The sequence below is a fragment of the Ursus arctos genome, unplaced genomic scaffold (assembly GCF_023065955.2).
Source record: "Ursus arctos isolate Adak ecotype North America unplaced genomic scaffold, UrsArc2.0 scaffold_2, whole genome shotgun sequence".
Lineage (NCBI taxonomy): Eukaryota > Metazoa > Chordata > Mammalia > Carnivora > Ursidae > Ursus > Ursus arctos.
The window spans coordinates 60,803,195-60,821,896 of NW_026622874.1; the positions used below are offsets into that span (position 1 = coordinate 60,803,195).

At 49.1% G+C, this 18,702-nt stretch overlaps 1 protein-coding gene across 1 annotated transcript in view; it reads left to right on the plus strand.

Annotated features, from left to right (window-relative positions):
- The first annotated feature begins 219 nt into the window (after window positions 1-219).
- The window catches only part of SLAMF1 (signaling lymphocytic activation molecule family member 1), a 35,285-nt gene continuing 16,802 nt past the window's right edge, over window positions 220-18,702 (plus strand). The window contains exons 1-3 of the mRNA XM_026487271.4: window positions 220-508; window positions 7,618-7,956; window positions 9,810-10,094. Of these exons, the coding sequence (XP_026343056.2) occupies window positions 433-508; window positions 7,618-7,956; window positions 9,810-10,094 (700 nt within the window). The 5' untranslated portion in view covers window positions 220-432. The remainder of the gene's footprint in view (window positions 509-7,617; window positions 7,957-9,809; window positions 10,095-18,702) is intronic.

Here is an 18,702-nt window from a genome sequence, read left to right on the forward strand (position 1 = left end):
CGTTTAGTCATCCAGGTTCAGCCTTGAACTAACTGACCCAGATTTCGGGACGGGCTGACAAGCCCCCCTCTCTTCTTCACACTCTGAGAAGGGTTACCAGACAGAACTACCAGGGAAGCCTGGGGTGGGGAGGAGGGGGAGGGTCCATTTCTGCTCAAGCCTGGGTTTGCTGAGCTACTTTCCCGTCTTTGGCAGTCCGAGCATTTGACACGGACTTCTTGGGAACAGCAAAGTGATTTAAAGCCTGAAAGGAGATGAGCAATCCTCGAGACTCAGGCAGAAAAAGTCCCAGTGATACAGGAAGCCATCTGGTTCCTGATGCATAACTAGACGGCAGAGGCACCTCGCCTGACACGGACCTCACTCTGTCGCCACGTCTGCAAGCAGCTGCTGGGCTCCTCACGGGGCTCCCTTTCCTCTCTTCACCCGCTGATGGATCCCAAGGGGCTCCTCCTCTGGAACTTCCTGCTGTTTCTCTCCCTGGCTTTTGAGCTGAGCTGTGGAACAGGTGAGTGTTTCTCTGTTTGAGGATGTGAGTCCCGCCATTACCTGCCAGGAGTCAGCCAGCCCATGGATGGAGAGGAGTCGCAGGGGCTGAGGGCTGTGGTTTGGCTGCCTCTCTCTCAGGGATTGGCTCTGAGCTCCTTCTGACTCTCTCAAAGAGGAAGGAATATTGTGGGTTCCTGGATGCTAAGGCTCAGCCCCACCAATCCTAGTTTCCAAGGAAACCAGGAGCCCTAAGCCAAAGGCACTGGTCACATCCCAGACCTGGCTCTTAGGGTGGAAGTTCTGGTCGAGGTTCTGGTTGAGTGGTTGTTTTTGCATCTGGCAAAGACCCAGGCTAAGGGGCTGAGATGGACGGATGGAGCTTGGGGAGAAGATGACTCCTACATCCCTGCCCTTGAAGGGGATCCTCACACACGCGAGCAGACAAACCAGAACCACGGTCCAACAACAAGGAAGGGCTGTAGTGGGAAGAGCGAGTAGAAGTGAAGTGAAAACCTCAGGCATCAGCTGAGAACAGACAGTGGCTAAGTGTGGTCATACTGGTGGCTACTTTCCTGGAAGAGAACCTCCCAAGGCAGTGAGAGGGGGAGAGGCTAGGATTTCTGGAAATGCAAATCGGGAACCCTCAAGGGTCAGGGCAGCTCCAGCAGTGGGGCCAGACGCACAGCACAGGGCTTGGGGCTAGGCTCTGCTCTTGTCTTTCTGGCTCGTGTTCCTCCCGAAAGCGAGCTGGGGTTCTCTGTTAGCGGTAGCAGGGCTATGAGAAAAGGTATTTGAGAAAGAAAAAGCCATGCAAGAAGTGGACTTTGGGCTCACTGAAGAGTGTTGAAGTGCCTGGAGGCCGGTTGGGCTAGGGGAGGCAGCCTGGGGTGGAAGAGGCATTAGGGAAGGGGGGAAATCCTGAGGCTCTGGGTGTTTTGCACTTGGGGTTTTCAAGACCGCAAATCCATGAAGGACTTTTCCAGGAAACGTCCAGAGATACACTAGGGATGTCGGAGAGGCTGTGCTTGGAATCTATCTTTTGCTAGACTCCCAGATAAAGAGGGCCTTTCTTGACCCCCGTTTCCCTCAGAATCAGGCAGACCCATAGCTCTTGCTTTCTGAGCTCTAGGGAAGGGGTGATCGAGCTCAGGGTTCCGAAACCCAAACTGACCCACTTTAAGCCACCACAGAGAGAGCCAAACCTTCCCAGGTGCACCCCATTTGTGACTCTACCATTTGGGGATGTTTCTTAGCGACTATCAGGAGTGATGGGGTTGAACAGTGGACTGGACATTTTAAATCTCTGTGCTGGCTCGCCTGCTGGCCAGCCTGGCCCACAGTGTCCCCGTGGTACCAGGTGTTGGCAGCTGCTCCACTGGAGACTTGGAGGTCCCTGCTTAGTGAGAAGCAGCCCAGCCCTGGGGGGCGTGTCTACCCAACCTGCAGTGTCTGTCTTCCGTGCATTCCGTTTTCTCTGAAATATGCACAAAATTTTTAGTGTTTTTATTTTTAAATACACACCCATTTGTGAAACCCCAATTAAACACAGATGGAAATGCTTTGCAAGTGGGACAGGTCAACCATGAGAGTTACTCAACCAAGAAGTGCGACTCTTGTAAAATCAGGACCCACTCGCTCTCCTTCCCATCTCTACTCGTAGCTTGCCTCCCAATTCCCTGTCAGAATTATAAAATCAAAAGTCCACACGTCCCTTCCCCCAATGAAGTGAATTTTCTATTCCCTCAATAGTATTTTTTTTTACAATAGACTTTATTTTTGAAGAAATTTTGGGTTCACAGCAAAAGTGAGCAGAAGTACCAAGACTTCCCCCTACTCCCACACATACTTAGCCTCCCTGTTATGAGCACCCCCCCCCCAGAGGGATGTGTCTCTTACAGCTGATGAATTGCCCCAAGGGGATTTTGTATTCCTCCATGCAGGTCGGCCCCACCTCCTTCACACACATGAAGGACAAGTGCATGGCTTCCAGACGTGGCCCAACTTTGTTCACTGGGCCATTCTATCCCAAGACGTAGATCTAAGCACTTCTATTTCTCAAAAGCTTTAATGCTGGGGTATAATGCCATCACCTTCACATCTCCAGCGCCAGACTGGAAACCAGAACATCAGGGCTGATTGGTTTTATCCATAGACTGACTTTGGACAGTCCCATTGAGTAGCTATCTATAAGGCCACGTGATGTGGCAGGCATTGCGAGAGGTGTGGGGAGAGCAAAATGAACAACCACAGCTTCTGCCCAGCACCTGACGCAGTATATCAGAGCCCTTCCACAAATGATCATTGAATGAATAATAATAGTATGTCCAGCCTGCTTGCTATATACCAGGCAGTGTTCTAAGTGCTATGTGTATTATTAACTCTCACACCGACCCGATGAGATATGTTATTACTGTGACCATCACAATTTCATAAATAAAGGCATGAGAGGCCCAGAGTAGTTTAGCAATTTCTCTGTAGTCACACAGCTTGACTTCAGAGAACTCAATAAATGAAACTGGATAAACTTATGTTCGGTGGGGGTGGGAGGGTTGTTAAAATTTATATCCAGGTCCCCTGGTAAAAATTAGAATACGCTATCTATAATTGGAGCATGTAAGTTGATTTTAATTGAATTGAAATGAAGTGTAGGAATATTCAAAAGATGAGAGAGGTTGATAAAATTATAGCAGGAAGTAGAGGGCATATGGAAGTATTCGATCTGGAATTTGGAAAGGGGACAGGAACTTCTTTCATCACGTAAGTTGTCATTTAATTTTTTTGTTAACTAGTTTGTTTATTGGAAGAGTATCACACATCAGTCTATTTAAAACTTCAGCAGTACCAAAGGGTATAAAATGGAGATAAATCTCCCCACTGTCTCCCCTGCTGGAGGCAAGTGCTGTCACCAGGTCCTTGTGTGCCTTCCCGAATACATGCATTGGACTTTTATGAGACTTGAAGAGAGTGTTCCAGATGAAGGACCCAGTGCAGAGGTGAGGTGTTGCGAGTGTTCGGGGGTGGGGGGAGATGACAAGTGGTCTGCTGAGCTTGAAGCCTAGGGTCCATAGCCAAGGCTTTTCCATCTGTTCACCTGGCAAGCGGGGAGACGGGTCCCCATCATTTCCCCCCACACTGTACTTCTTAGGGATGTTATAAAGATGAAATCGAGTACCTTCTGATTTTGGAGAGAGGGGAACTTCGACTCTGTGTTGCCATTTGCTCGCTCATTCAGTTTCTCATTCTCTTGAGCAACGAGGATTCACTGAGCTTCTACTGTGTCCCAGGTGGGTGTGAGGACTGGAAGTGGACAAAACAGACACAGTCCCTACTCTCAGAAGCTTATTCCTGAGTAAGGATGACAGGCATAGATTCAGAGTTTCAAGTGTGATGAGTGATATGAAAAGGCACTGGAGGCACGAGCAGGGAGGCCTAGACGAGGCTGGGGGCCAGAGGCAGAGACGGGGAGGACGGAAGGAGTTAGTCAGGGAAATAGAGCACAGTCACGGTAGTCAGGCTGGGGCATGGAAATGAGAGTGCTCTGAGTCAGAAAGACCCAGCAGCATCAAGGAACAGGGGAAAGACGATGGCTCTAGGGACCGTACATGAAAGAGCAGCTTCTCCTCCTGGGCCTACGTGTGCTGTAGGAAGCGTGAGGCCTGGTAAGACCTGCCCCCTCCTCTCCCTGCAAGCTAGGGGCGCGGTGCCGTGGCCCCTGTGAACATGTCACGACCCGGGCAAACACCACGGGTGGCTATCATTACGTGGAATCCCATCCTGAGAAGGGTTGGCCAGATGGGGTTCTTTCAGGAAACTATCCACGGGTCCATGTGAATCACTCTACTTTCTAAGTAGAATTACCCTTGAAGAAAGTGAGTTGGTGTTGATGGCTACAAATGTTTCCTCCAGACTCGAGTAAACAGGGCTGACTGAATCACAGCCCCGCTGGAAAACACGCATCAGGCCGCGGGGTGTTTCGGGAGCGGGGACTCCACTTGAAGGGTTCTGTGAACCACTTTAAAGTCCCCACTTGTTTTTCCACTGGTGCTTCGGTGGTGCCGGTTTCTAGCACCCCTTCCAGACCCAGCCACTCACACACACTCCGTTGTGAGATCACCATTCTTCACGTGGGTTGCAGGGTGCGAGGGTTCCTTCCTGACCGATGTTTGATCCCCCTCCCCGTGCGTGAGTGTGCAAATGCCACTCGGCCTGCCCTCTCAGCTGCTCTTTCTTTGATTTCTCCTTCTCTTTCTATTTTCTTTATTGATTTCTTTGGTGGTGGTGATGGGGGGCTCCTCTCCATCCTCCCTTCCCCTCACTTTTCCTTAATCGTTCTGAGTCTCCACCAATCTTACCCTGATTTCGGCCGACGTGGACTGCCTATTGTTTTCTCCCAATCTCTGGATCCTGATGCTGGCCGGGCCCTCTGTGGGCCCGTGTTGAGATCTCAGGGCATTTTGGTATCGAGAACATCGGGACCGGTTCGTCCAATTCTCCAGCCCGCCACGTGAGTCACAAGTCGACGCTGTCCTTTCTAGGAGGCTGTGCAGCTCACTGGTGGTTTTGCTCTATTTCTCTGGCTTCCTTATCACCTAAAGCAATCTATGTTCTCTGAGTCATGGGCTCCTTCTTTTATGAGAATTAGCTTATGGTTAAGTTCAGTTATTAAGTTCAGTTCCATATTGGGCGAAGTTAAATAAAAGAGACTTTAGTCAGGTAAGTAGCTTTGTGCGCTCCTATTTTGAACAGAAATTTATTAAAAGCCAACCACATACCCACTACTGTTGTAGGTCTTAGACACAAAACAATGAACAGAATGAAATTCTTCCTCTTGGAGAGTTGGCATCCTAGCCGGGGACCCACAAATAAAATAAAATAATATACGATGTAGATCATCAGACGGGGTAAGTGTGTAATCAGAAGGATGGTCGGAGCAGTTTCTCAGAGGAGATAATTTTTTGAGCAGAAGTCTAAAATAAAGTGAGGGAGGGGGATATCTAGATATATAAGGAAAAAGATATCCAGACAACAGCAGAAGCAAAAGCTCTGAGGAGGGAATGTGCTCCATGAGCCAGTATGTGTTTGAGCCAGTATGACCATAGTGCAGTGAGTGGAGAGAGAGGGCAGGAGAGGGGTCAGGGACGGGGATACTCAGAGACTTTGAAGCCATAACGAAGCCTATGGGTATTTTTCCTATGGGTGCTAGAAATCCCTGGAAGTTTCAAAGCAGGAGAGAGACAAAACGGGACATAGGTTAAAAAATGACTGTGTCTACTGCATAGATGCCAGGAGATGAGTTGGAAGCCAATGGCCGTGCCAGGCTGTGACAATGGTGGCAGAAATGCGGGAGGTTTGAGGTGCTAGGATTGCAGACATATTCTGAAGGTAGAACCAACAGGGTTTGCCGATAGACTCCATATGGAGTATGAGAGAAGGAAAGGAGTCAAGGACCAAATGTTTTGGTCTCAGAATTTGGGGGAGTTGTCATGTTGTTGGTGGAGGGGGCTATGGAGCCAAGAGTTCGTTTGCTAAGTTTGCAATGCCCTTTGGACCTCCAAATACTGACCCATGTAGGCAGTTTGGGTGGGAGATCTAGTCTGCAAGCTTTCCAGAAGTATGTCAACCCATGGAACTGGATAAGCATGGCTGGGAAGGAGGAGGTCTGAGTACTGAGTCCTGGGATGTTCCAATATTTAGAGGTCTTTAAGGGCAGAAGGTTCCAGTCAAGGAAACCGAGAAGGAGCAGCCAATGAAATAGGAAAGAAACCCGGAGAGCAGTGTTCCAGGGGTTGAATGAAGGCAGTGTTTCAAAGAGGGAGTGATGAACCACATCAAGTGCTCCTGAGAAAGCAAGATGAGGATGGAGAATGGGCTCAGCACCATGGCATATACAGTGACCTTGGTCAGCGTGGTTCCAGTGAGTAGCAGGGAAGAGCACCTGCTAAGAGTAGGTACAGGAAAAATAAGTCAGGAAACGGAAACAGAAAATATAAACACACATTAAAGGACTTTGTAATAAAGGAAAAGAGAAATGAGGCAGCAGCTAGGGATGAACCTGGGGTCAGGGGAGGGGTTTGTAAGATGAGGGAAGTTACAGGTTGGTATGTTATGTGTTGATGGAAATAACCCACAACATTCTATACCAGTAATAAAGCTGATGGCGCAAGGGGTGGGGGCTATTGCAAGAGCAAAGGCTCGAGGTGTGTGAGTGTTCCATGATGGAAGAGGCTAACCTAATGGGAGCATAGACCATCCATGGGCATGTAGGTTTCTCAGTGGTAGTTTCAAACGGAAGCTCTCTTCTCATTTCTTCTACATTTTCTGTGTGATGAGAAGCAGAGTCATCAGCGGAGGTCATGGGTTTGAGGAGAGAGGAGGTGTTAAATAGTCAGCAGTGGGATCCCTTACAGGGACTTGAAAGGGTGGTTTTTGTGTTTTTGTTTTGTTTGTTTGTTTGTTTTGTTTTTGGTTGTTGTTGGCTCAGGTCTTTTGAAAAAGAGAAATAAAATAATTTCTCACCCTTGGTATTAGGAACCATCTTATGGTCTTTTGGACCAAGATTTCCAGTTTGGACACCGGGCTCACCACCTTCCTAGCACCACATCCCTCAGACTTTTCTCTTTCATCATTGTCTGAAAAGACGCTCTGTAGCCTTGGTCTCCCGGGCTCACGGGCAGAGAATCAGCTTCAGTTGCTCTCCACCCTTCATACTATGTACCCAGTGGGGGTGAGAAGTCTGGTTGAGGAATTAGCAGACCTGGCTTCCAGTCCAGTTACTGGTTATGTGACTTTAGGGATGTCCTTTAAAATCTCTACATCTTAACTTCTCTGTGCCTTAACTATAAATCTGAGTTGATAGAATTCTTGCCCAGATCAAAGAAACTCAGTGTCCTAGTTAGTCTGTACATCTCCATTGTAAGTAATTTTAAGGTTTCCATAGGGATTTTTGAAATATTGAGATTATAGTGGGACGGTCGTGACCATTCTTATGGGCTACTGAGGACCTGGCAACCCCAGGGATCGTTCAAGAGGAAGAGGGAGCATCTTCAATCTGTCATTCCTGATCCAAAGACAGGGTGTGATTCTCAGAGACCTCTACAATAAGGGACTTTCTTCTTCGTCCTCGCACAGGTGAGAGCTTGTTGAATTGCCCAGAGATCCCCGGGCGGTTGGGAAGCAGTTTGCTGCTGTCCCCGGCATCTGAAGGGAGAAGTAAGAGCATGAACAAGAGCACCCACGTCCTCGTCACCAGGGCAGAGTCACCGGGAAACACTGTCAAGAAGAAAATAGTGTCTCTGGATCTGCCAGAAGGGGGTTCTCCACGCTATCTAGAAAATGGCTATACATTTCATCTGGAAAACCTGAGCCTGGGGATCCTGGAAAGCAGGAAGGAAAACGAGGGCTGGTACTTCATGAGCCTGGAGGAGAACTTCTCAGTTCGACACTTTTGTCTGCAGCTGAGGCTCTATGGTAATAACGGGCTCCCCCGGTCCGTGCAGAGTTGGGGGGCGGCACCCGAGATCATCCCTTACCTAAGGATTTAGCTACCTCTCGGAAGCCAGAGTATCCAGGACTGGGAGCAACTTGAAACATCACCTAGTCCAGGGTGCTTTAGGAAGAGGTTTGAGAGATTCACAAATCTTTTTTGTCCAAATTGTTCATTGAGGGCAGTTGATTAGCACTGGTTAGCTCGACCCCCATTTCGCAAAGGAAAGGAACCCAGCTGCCTACGGACGACAGGGCCTGTGGCCCCAAGAGTCTCAATTTGCAAATAAGATCGATTTTTAAACTGTTTGAATTCCGCAGATTGAGCCCAACCTCTTTTCCATAGATGAGGACACTGAAATCCAGGCAGAAGTGGCTGGCTGGTGCTTACACAAGTCCTCGTGGGTGGTTCCCTGGCGAAGGGGCCCAGGAAGAGGAGATCTGAATCAGCCCAGGCACCACTCGCGTGCTCCGTGCTCTGGCACGGGACCCCATCTACCTAGTGGGAAAGCACCCTTTTCTCATCAAAACAGAGGCTCTGGTTATAAAGTCGCTTAGTTGCAGAACTTAAACTAGAACCCGGGTCCATCTGAATCCAAGGCCAGTGCTTTTTGAGCCTCTTTAACTGCCAGCCCTTCTCGAACGCACCCAGAGTTTATGTCTCTTAGGCCCAGAGGCTCTTTGAATTTCCAGAAATCCTTTCAACAGCCATATGGGTTGTCCTGCTTTCTCATAGAGAGACTTCCTTGTCTTTGAGATGGGACAGAGAGCCCCACCTACCCAGCATTTCTCTGAAATCCTCAGGTGCCTACAAGAACGCTGGTGACACCCTCGTCACCCTTCCCCTGGCCCCAGCATCCCCCTTCCTTCACATAGTGTATGCAGACTCCCCTCAGCCCTCTGCCAGGTACCAGAGAGCTCTGACTACTCCAACAGTGGCCCTAGGGATGACACATCATGCATTTTTCTAGAATAGTTCACTGCCTTTGTCACATCTTGTCACATAAATTCTTACCCTGGAAGATACAGTCTCTGCAACCATAAAAGGAAGAGGCTGGATTTCAGAGTCAAACGATCTTAGGTGCTGATCTCAGCTTGAGTGGTATTATGGGAGACACTCTACGTCTCTGGGACTCAGTTTCCTCATCTGTAAAACGGCAATACTTATAACTAAGGTGATAATTGTGGAGAAAGTTGTTGAGAAGATTAAAGACTATGATAAATGTAAAATCCCAGAATCGTGCCCATCTTACAGTAGTTACTAAATAAATACAACTTGCCCCCTTGCCTTGGCTCTTTCACAGCATTACAGTGCGATCCTCCCCCCCCAACATCCACACAGATACATACATACACACTCACAGACACATAGACACATAGACACACACTCACGGACACACACCCCCACCCCCACCCCACACACTCCAGGTAAAACCCCACCACTATGTCATTCTTTCAGGTGTGGAGGTAATACTTTGGCCAATGACAATTAAAGCGCGGAGGATTAGTTGGCAGAAAACGCCACGGGTAGAAAACAGAAGAGCAACTCAGACTGGGAGCGTCAGCGAGAGCAGGCGGAGCCCTAACAGCAGCTGCGGGAGGGAACGAAAAGACAAGTGATGCTTCCCTATTTTGTCCTGAGGCTGTACTGGAAAGGAGTACAGAGGAGAGACAGGGATTTGGGGGAACTAGCAGATCCCCACTAGAAATAAATCACACCGCAGACCCACATGGAGGGAAAAATACCATTAGGCTGCATTTTTTTCTAACAAGAAGGTCAAGTTAGAATCCCAGGGGGTTCACTTCAGTGATGGCTTCCTTCCTCCCCCTCCTGACAGAGCAGGTCTCCACTCCGGAAATTAAGGTGTTGAACTGGACCCGGGAGAATGGGACCTGCAGCTTGACGCTGGCCTGCGAAGTGGAGAAGGGGGACTATGTGGCTTACAGCTGGAGCGAGGAAGGGGCTACCAACCCACTGATCCCAGACAACAGTTCTCACCTCCTCCGCCTGCGCCTCGGCCCTCAGAATGTCACCAACGTCTACGTCTGCACCGTGAGCAACCCCATCAGCAGCCGCTCACAGACCTTCACCCCGAAGTCCAAGTGCGGGCCAGAATCTTTAGGTGAGTGCCCTGGTGGGGGCGGCGTGGCACAGGGATGGTATGGGCTCGGTGCTCACCTGGACTAAACGCTCTGCTCCCATAGCCGTGGCCTTCACCGTGGTAATGACACTGGCCATTTTCACTATAGTCGGTAAAAGGTTCCTCATGTGCATTCGGTAAATGCCGTCTGCTCATAATCACCAGGTTGGCCTTACGCTCGGTTCACACCCGAGGGCAATGATGAGACATGATGGAGCCTCCCAGTTGTGATTCTTCCTCTCCCCTTCTGTCTTGGGTCCAAGCTGCAAGTCAGCTGGGTGAGAGAGTGAAGGTGGCAGGTCCCAGCTCCCCAGGTCCGTACTCCACTAATGGTGGGACAGGTCCGCACCGTCATTAAGTACTGTTGACCACCTGTGCACAGAAAATTGGGCATGGATGTGACACGTGGTCTCGGCGCGCCAGCAACTTGTTGCCCAGATAAGACATGAACTGTTTGCTCAATAATGGAAAGCAGGATGTGATGAAGGGCCACATTTGATGGACTGGACTGTGACTCTCCTAGCAAGTCAGGAGGCCAGGGGACTCCGCTCTCTGACTGAGACCTAGACCGTGAGGTTTGGGAATAATAATCATAGAGTACTTCGTTATGGGCAGAGCACTTTCAATGGTATGATCTCTTTTGATCCTCACAACAACCTTCCCAGATCTGTGTTATTATCGTCTTCATTGTACGGGTGAGGAACGGGAAGATTGTAGCATTTCCGTACCCTGCTCACATTTCTTCAAATTGTAAACGGTAGAACCAGCCCCTGAGCCTAGACCTTCTGCCTGCTCTGTCTCCAGGCGGAAGAGCGTCATGACTCTGCTATCAGAAGGGAGGGAGGGCTGAGTGGGTAACCATGTGAGGTTGGAAGCAGGATAGACAGACCGCCAACCCTTTTCAATAACAGATCCTGTGTCCATGCCTCAGGTGGGTTCAGGGACAGAAGGACCTGGGTTCTGGCCTTCAAAGCATACGTATGCCCTGACATTCTCCACCTGCATCCACCCCAGGGAACAGGAGTCATTCCAAGGAGACTACAGCCCACAGTAGACGTGGTGTCATTGCAGGAGTCTTTATAGAGTTTATTAAAGAAGGTGACCCCAGGGACACCTGACCCAGTGCTGCTCTGTTTACTTACAAGGATAAGGTCACTTAACCTAAGACTTAGCTTTTTTTATCTAAAATAGTAACAACGGACAAATCTTAATTGTTGACTATGTCCCGCTTAGGTGGCCTCTCATTTAATCCTCACAGCAACCAAATAGTACTAGCATTTCCACTTTATAGATGAGGAAAGAAAGATATCAAAAGAGCACACACAGAGCAAGTAACACACAGAGCAAGTAATCGGTCTGATCCCGGAATCCTCACAGATACCAGTGCAAGAGATAATACACACAAATTGCAGGGGTTTTCTTGGGGGCACAGCGTTCCATGGTCAGAGCAACCCTCTTAGAGCAAAGACGGGGCATCAAGTGTTTACCCTGGCCTACCTCAAAAAACGAAGAACTCTCTTCATGCTTCTCCATGTGGTTTAAGAAGAATTTAATTAGTGCATTCCAAAGTCTTGATAGGTCACTTGGCTCAGAGCTTTCTACAGAAACATGTGAAGATGTTTTTACTTACCTAGGCTACGTTAAGGACCAAGTATGCACAACACAACCAGATTTACTGAGTGTGGAGCGGCTCTGTGAGGGGTGAAGGAACATGAAGAAGTAGAAACATGGCGCCCTGGGAAAGCCCCGTCAGAATCTCAGCTCAGTCGTTAGAGGAGACCCACCTGACAGGAGGCAGCTTTGTCACTGTCTTGGGTCCCTGTTTCATCATCTGTAAAATGAAAAGAGTGACTTAGTGACATTCTGTGCAGAGTCCAGAGTCTACGTTTCAGTTCGCACATACATTCGTAACAAGTGCTAACAAAAGGTCACAAGGAGTGGGAGTCTGGTGGGGCTGGGACAAAGTATGATAAATGGAGTGGCTGAAACAACCCAAACTTACTGCCTCACGGTTCTGGAGGCTAGAAGTCTAAAATCAAGGTGTTGGCAGGGCTGGTTCCTTCTGAGGCTGCGAGGGAGGGGTCCATGGACGCCCCTCTCTGCGGCTGGCAGGTGGCTGTCTTCTTCTGCCTCTTCACCCTGTCTCCCCTTGAGGCATCTCTCTGTTCAAATTCCCCCTTCTTACAAGGACACCGATCATACCGGATTAGGGCCCCCTTGTAACTAGGGCTGCCATAACAGAATACCCACAGACCAGATGCTTGAATGACAAAAATTTCTTTTCTCACAATTCTGGAAGCTAGAAATCCAAGATCAAGTGTTGGCAGGGCTGGGTTATTTCTGAGGCCTCTCTCCTTGGCTTGCAGGGGGCTGCCTTCTTGCCACGCCTCTATATGGTCTTTTCTCTGTGCATGCGCGTCCCGGTGCCCCTTACTGTGTCCAGATTTCCTCTCCTTATAGGGACACCAGTCAGATTGGATGAGGGCCTGCCCTAATGGCTTCATTTTAACTTATTCATGTATTTTAAGGTTCTATCTTCAAATCCACTCACATTCTGATGTACTAAGAGTTAGGGCTTCAACATACGAATTTGGGAGGGATCCAGTGCCACTCCTAGTGCCACCCTGCTGACCTCATTTTAACTTGATTACCTCTGTAAAGACTCTGTTTCCAAATAAGGTCACGTTCTGAGGACTTCAATGTATGAATTTGGGGGGAAGCACAATTCAATCCATAACACAAACAGAGATCCCTCCTCCCTGCCTCCAAGGCTGAGGGACTGTTGTAACAGCACATCAGAGGTCACACGGCTGGTCTGTGGCGTGCCATTCCCAGTGTGCCACATTGCCCAAAGACAGAAAGCCCAGTTTTATGAGTTTATTGATTTTTGTTCGCAAATGCATATGACTAATTCTTAAAATACTGTGCTTAGTTTGACAAAACTTTTATCGAACTTCTGCTACGTGCCAACCTTATGCTAGGTGCTGAGTACGCAGAGACAAAAAATAGACATGATCCTTGCCCTTAAGGAAGGAGATAGTTTCTGTAAATAACTGATCCTAGGTTATGTAGTGTGATGGGCAGAATGGAAGTAAAAAGAGGAAGCAATGATGGACACTGTCCAGAGGAATCAGAGAGAGTATCACAGAGGATGTGACATCAACTGAATTTTGAAGAATGAACAGAAATTGCCCAAGCAGATAAAAGAAAGACATTCCAGGCACAGGGAAAAGCAGAGGCAGCTGGGTCTCGTCCTGTATTATCCTACAGGCGAGGGGAAGTGACACAGCGTTTTAGGGAGAGGAGTATCGTGATCAGCTTTGCATTTCAGAGAGAAAATTCACTGGTGTGGGGGCAGGGCAGAGGCAGCAGAAAGAGAAATTAGCTGTGGGGAAGAGCCGTCCCTGCAGGGATCCATCAAGAGATGACAAGGCCTGGACCAAAGCAGCGACCACTGGTTTAATGAAGACTTCATACAAGGGACTTTCCAGCCTTGGGACAAGTGGTGGGGTCTGAGGGTTTCTTAAAGGTCTCTTGACCATAACATTTTTCTAAGGACATTTGTCCAGGCTCTCAGTCACATATTCCTCCTTTTTCCAATTTCCACTTCATTATTTTACAGTAAGAAACATCTTAATGTCTCTTGCTATGAAGCATTTTATTGCAAAGTCCAAGTCTTAGTCTGCTACGGAGGACTCTCGGGGAGTCATGCAAACCGGTTCATGTGGGTCAGTCGTGTGTGGCCTGCTGCTGTCCTTCATGACCATCTTCTGGAACAGTCATATCTATGCTAGAATGAATAATACGAAACCTTAAGTAATTTAGCTCAAAGGGAATGCCCCTGGAAGTTCATCTTGAAAAGAGGACCCTTTTCAGTAGGTTAGCAGAAAGTTGGCTCAGCAAGTCTGGGTTAGCTCAGAGGAAGAGACAAATGACACCTACCACGGAGCCCCAGGGGCTCCCCCTTTCTAACAAGGCCTTTCTAATAATGGGAGAACCCATTGCTATAGTCACCTAGATGTTCCATACACAGAGACAGGTCCCTCTTCATGGTACGCGCAGTCCAGTAATCATGACGATAGCGATAGGAGGATGGAACCTGGTACCTCTCGTGGGCCTTGTCACATGGCCACAGCTGCAGCAAGGGAAGCTGGGACAGGTAGTCCTTAGCTGGACAGCCCTGTGACCGGACAAGGTTTGTGCTGCCACAGAAGCATGGGGGCAAACTGTGGGCACAGCTGGTATCCTCTGCCACACTGCCCTGGGGTAAGGGGTTTTTCTGGAAACTGTGAACTCTGTAAAAATGTATACTTGGATGGTCCCAGACCTTAAATTAGTGCGTGGTTTGTGTGAGTGCCCCTCCCCCACCCCCAAATCTGAGTGGACGCCTCCATGAACGAGAAGGTGTTTGTTTTGAAGATGGCTGGCTTCCTCACGGAGCTGTGCGCCTTGCTGACAGAACCACATGAAAGGCAGGAAAGAGATCTGGCATTCTCAGACCGTTATGGTAGCGTCTCGGATCTCCTGAGGGCAAACTATATTTGTTTCTCAGCGTCTTTTTTGTTTACTTCTTTATCTCTTCAAAGAATAAGTTTTGGGGACTTGAGGGGGGAGAGAAGCTTTTGTGTTTCTGTGGCAGAAGACTTTTGGGGTAAAAAAGGCCCTCCAGCATTTCCCCTGGAGGCAGCCTACTTGCCAAGCTTCACACTTTAAACCACAGCCAATAGGGTAGAGGCCAAAGGGTGGGGACTCCTTGTCAATGGCGCCGGAGTTCTCAACCAGCCTCCTTGGCTGATTCTACGAGGCTCCACGGGGGAAAGGCCCCAACCTCCTGGGTAGGAATATTCAGATTGGGTTTCTTTGTGAATGAACCTCTTGGCCCATGGCCCTGGAACAACACTGCTCTGACTGCTGAGCAACGCCATTCTGAGAGTCTTCACTGAGGAAGAAGAGGGAGAGCTGGAGTCTTCGGTCACAGGAAACGGTGGTTTGAAAATGGGAACACAGGTGGTGCTGACGGCACAGGCACACCCTCTCTTCCTGGTCCCATTACATTATCGTGAAGCATATGCTAAGTAGGTCATCGCTCATTCCCTTCCATTCCTGCTTTGAGCCATTCAGAAGTGACCCTGCATTCCTTCTGAGACCTTCTTACATTCAGCGCTGTGATCGTTCTTAACCAAAGGATACAGGACAGTGTCCCCCAGCTTTGTTGTATAGCTTCTAATTTAATTAACCTTCCTTTTTCAAGTGCTCATTCAGTGCCCCCTAACCCTACATTGTATCAGGTGGGGAGCAGTGCAAAGAAAGCATTAAGGAACTGGGTACCTTAATTTAAATGTTAGAGGGCAGAAGGTGAGACCCTCCCCCAAAGAATGCAGCTGTGGGTTAGATGATTCTGTATGAGAAGGGGGACAGAAGTGGTTTGTGCAGATCTAGGAAGAGAAAAAGAGGGTCTGAGCCTGGCAGATGGTGGACAGCTGCCTGGTTCACGATGGAATCAGCTCCCTGTGACCTTTCAACGCTTCAGTAGAGGATTCACGTCCACAAAATTCTTGGTGTGAGCTTTTGGCTTTTTTGTGTGGAACTGACGAAGGCACTGAGCCTTGCCCCCAGGGAGCCCAGACCACAGCAAGCCAAACCACACGAGCAGAGACGTGGAGGACCATGAGGAAGTTCTCACCAGAAATTGCAAGAATCATGGGCAGCCTGACTCCAACAAGCCATAAAAGCAGCGTTTGTCCATATTTATCCAAATTGCTAAGGGCATAGAGTTCCCGATATTTAGTTTTCATATGAACATGTGTATCCCTAGGTAATAGTACCAAATAGATGAGCGCCCAGTGCAAGACCACTTGGACCCGCCAGGTAGGGAAACTAAGTCATAAGCAAACAACAGGGTGGGGCTGGAGTGTGAGCACCAGCAAAGGGACTTCTCTGGATGTGAGAGCAAACCTATCTTCTGTCCTTCCAACCAAGCAACAGGAATTTACTGAGGACCTACTGTGTGCCAAGTCCTAAGACAGCCACAGAAGAGGTAAAGAGGTGGCCTCGGAGAGGCTGGCAGCTAGGTGGGGGAGTTAGGCTGGTGGAAGGAGCTGGCATTTCTGCACCACGCTCGTGCCCCAGGCATTGCTCTGGGCACTGCCCGTAATTATTTCCTTGGCTCGCTAGAAAGACTCTGTGAACTAAATATTGTCATGCTCATTTTGCAATCAAGGAGACTGAGGCCCCAGAGGTTATGAGCAGTCTGTCTGAGGTCGCAGAGCTAAGTGGTAGGTCCAGAATCTGAATCCACTTGTCTGGTTCCAAACGACCTCGCTGAAAATGGTCTGCAGAGCAACGGTAGCGTCACAACTCGGGTTCTAAGACACATGATGTAAACCAAGGAGCCGCAGAGTCCCAGGGAGAGGGAAGAATGGGAGTTGGCATGGTCAGGGACACTGACACAGAGGGGATAGGATGGGCCTGGGGTCAGCATTGAGCAGGCCTGGTTGGCAGCTGAAGGTGCAGGGGGAGGCAGGGGAGGGGGCACAGCACAGGGGACAAGAACAGGCAGGTGTTGGAGGGAGGATGTTGATGGCGGGGGCACCTCCCAGGGCTTTCCTTGTGGGGGCCCATGGCCATAGGCGAAAACACAGAATGTCAAGTCTACAGTTCTCATCCTGCCCAGCTCTGCCATCAGCTTCTCTGCGACTCTGGGGACACCTCTGAATCTCAGTTTCCTCCACACAAAATTAGTGGGTTGGGTAAGATAGCGCAGTAGCTCCTTTAACAATGAGAAGCCTCTGTGGACCTGTCACTTACATCCTGGAACAGACTCATGTACTTTGTACCCAAAGACTAGGAGAAAAATGAGGGCTTATGAAATATGTCTCAGGACAAAGGCCAGCTTGCCTCTCAGATCCGGCTGGACTGGCAGAAGCTGGGTATTTACGCTCTAGGACAAGGGTAGCAGATGGCTTCCATCCTCCCGGGTCCCTGGAAAGGACGGAGAGGGCCGGGGAGCAGCCATGCTTAGTTCATGCAAGTAGGTGAACAGCAGAGCAGCGGGCGCCTGGCGACAGGAGAAAGGCTTGCTCGGCAGGTGTCCCCAGTGCAGTTTTGTCGTCTGCTACTGTGGAGTTCAGAGGCACGCCCCAGTTCGTTGGCTTTCCTTTATTTGTATCTCCAATGAAATTGGAGAGAGATACTACCTTTTAAAAGGATTGAAATGGTTGGAGTCTTTGTTCTTAAACGAACCGTTGTTTTAGAAGGTCCCCACATAGGTGAGGGAAGAAGGAAGAGGAAACAGTGTCAAAATAGCGACTGTTAACAATTGGCTGGGTCAGTTCCACGGGCTGACAGAACACGGTGGTGTGTGGCTGCTGTCTCGGCTTCTCGTCTTGGGATTGAGATAGTTCTCCATGCATCCCTGATGTTGGCGGCGTAAGCCCTGAGGACTCGAGGTTTCTCTGGTGCTGTCTCAGACACACACGCACACACACACACACACACACACACACGCACGGCCCGCCTGCGAGGAGGGGTCTCAGTGACCACAGGCCGTTCAGAGTGGGCCCACTTGCAGCACAGCTCCGGCAGCTGTGGTGTCTCCATGTTCAAATCTTGGGCTTTATACAAATTCAGGAGTCTTACTACAGCTCTCTGCTTGCCCCCCTGCTTTTTGATCAGGTCATATGGCGTGACCGTCTGCCGAAGTTGGTATCTGGCAGGGTTCAAGCATGTTTCACTTGGGGCTGGGAAGCTAGCATCAAGATGTTCACAAAGCTAGTTCGGTAAGATTCCTTGGGATGACTTGTTGAGTAAAAGAACTAGGAAGAAAAAGGAAGAATCTTTTCAAACCCAGGAGGCAACCTCTGGCTAGCTCTCAGGCTGAGGGCCCACCTGGAACTCAGTGGGATGCCTTTTATCAATTCACTGACGTTAGCCTGTAGCTTTGGTCAACCCTGTGAACGTCTGAATTGTGCTTGCAAGGACTCTATTCCTCCGTAACCCACCTATTCCTCTCAGCTTCGCCCCCAAAAATCCACCCCAAGTTCACCAACAAGCAGGCAGATTTCGTAAGCATCCTTATAAGCCCTCCTGATGCATTAATGTTAACACCTGCTACCATCCTCTAGCGGACCCTTGAACACACAGGTTTGAACTGGGCAGGTCCACTTACACGCAGATTTTTAACAGACACAGCACAGTAATGGAAATGTATCTTCTCTTCCTTATGGCTTTCTTAACATCTTCTTTTCTCTAGCCGACTTTATTGTAAGAATACTGTATATAATACATAGAACACACGAAATATGTGTTAACCAACTGTTTATGTGATCAGGAAGGTTTCTGGCTAACAGTAGGTTATTAGCAGTTAAGCTTTGGGGGAATGAAAAGTTGTATATGGTTTTCAACTGTGTTGGGGGGCCAGTACCCTTAACCCCCATGTCATTCAAGGGTCAACTGTATTTAGAGGCTTCATGCTGTTACTTAGAATCCTGGTGCTTCAGGTTGACCCCTCTGTTTATTACCCTGAGGTAACTCACGCCAAGCCCATAAGCCTCTCTGACTCTCCACGAAAGTCTGTCTTCAGCATTCAGCC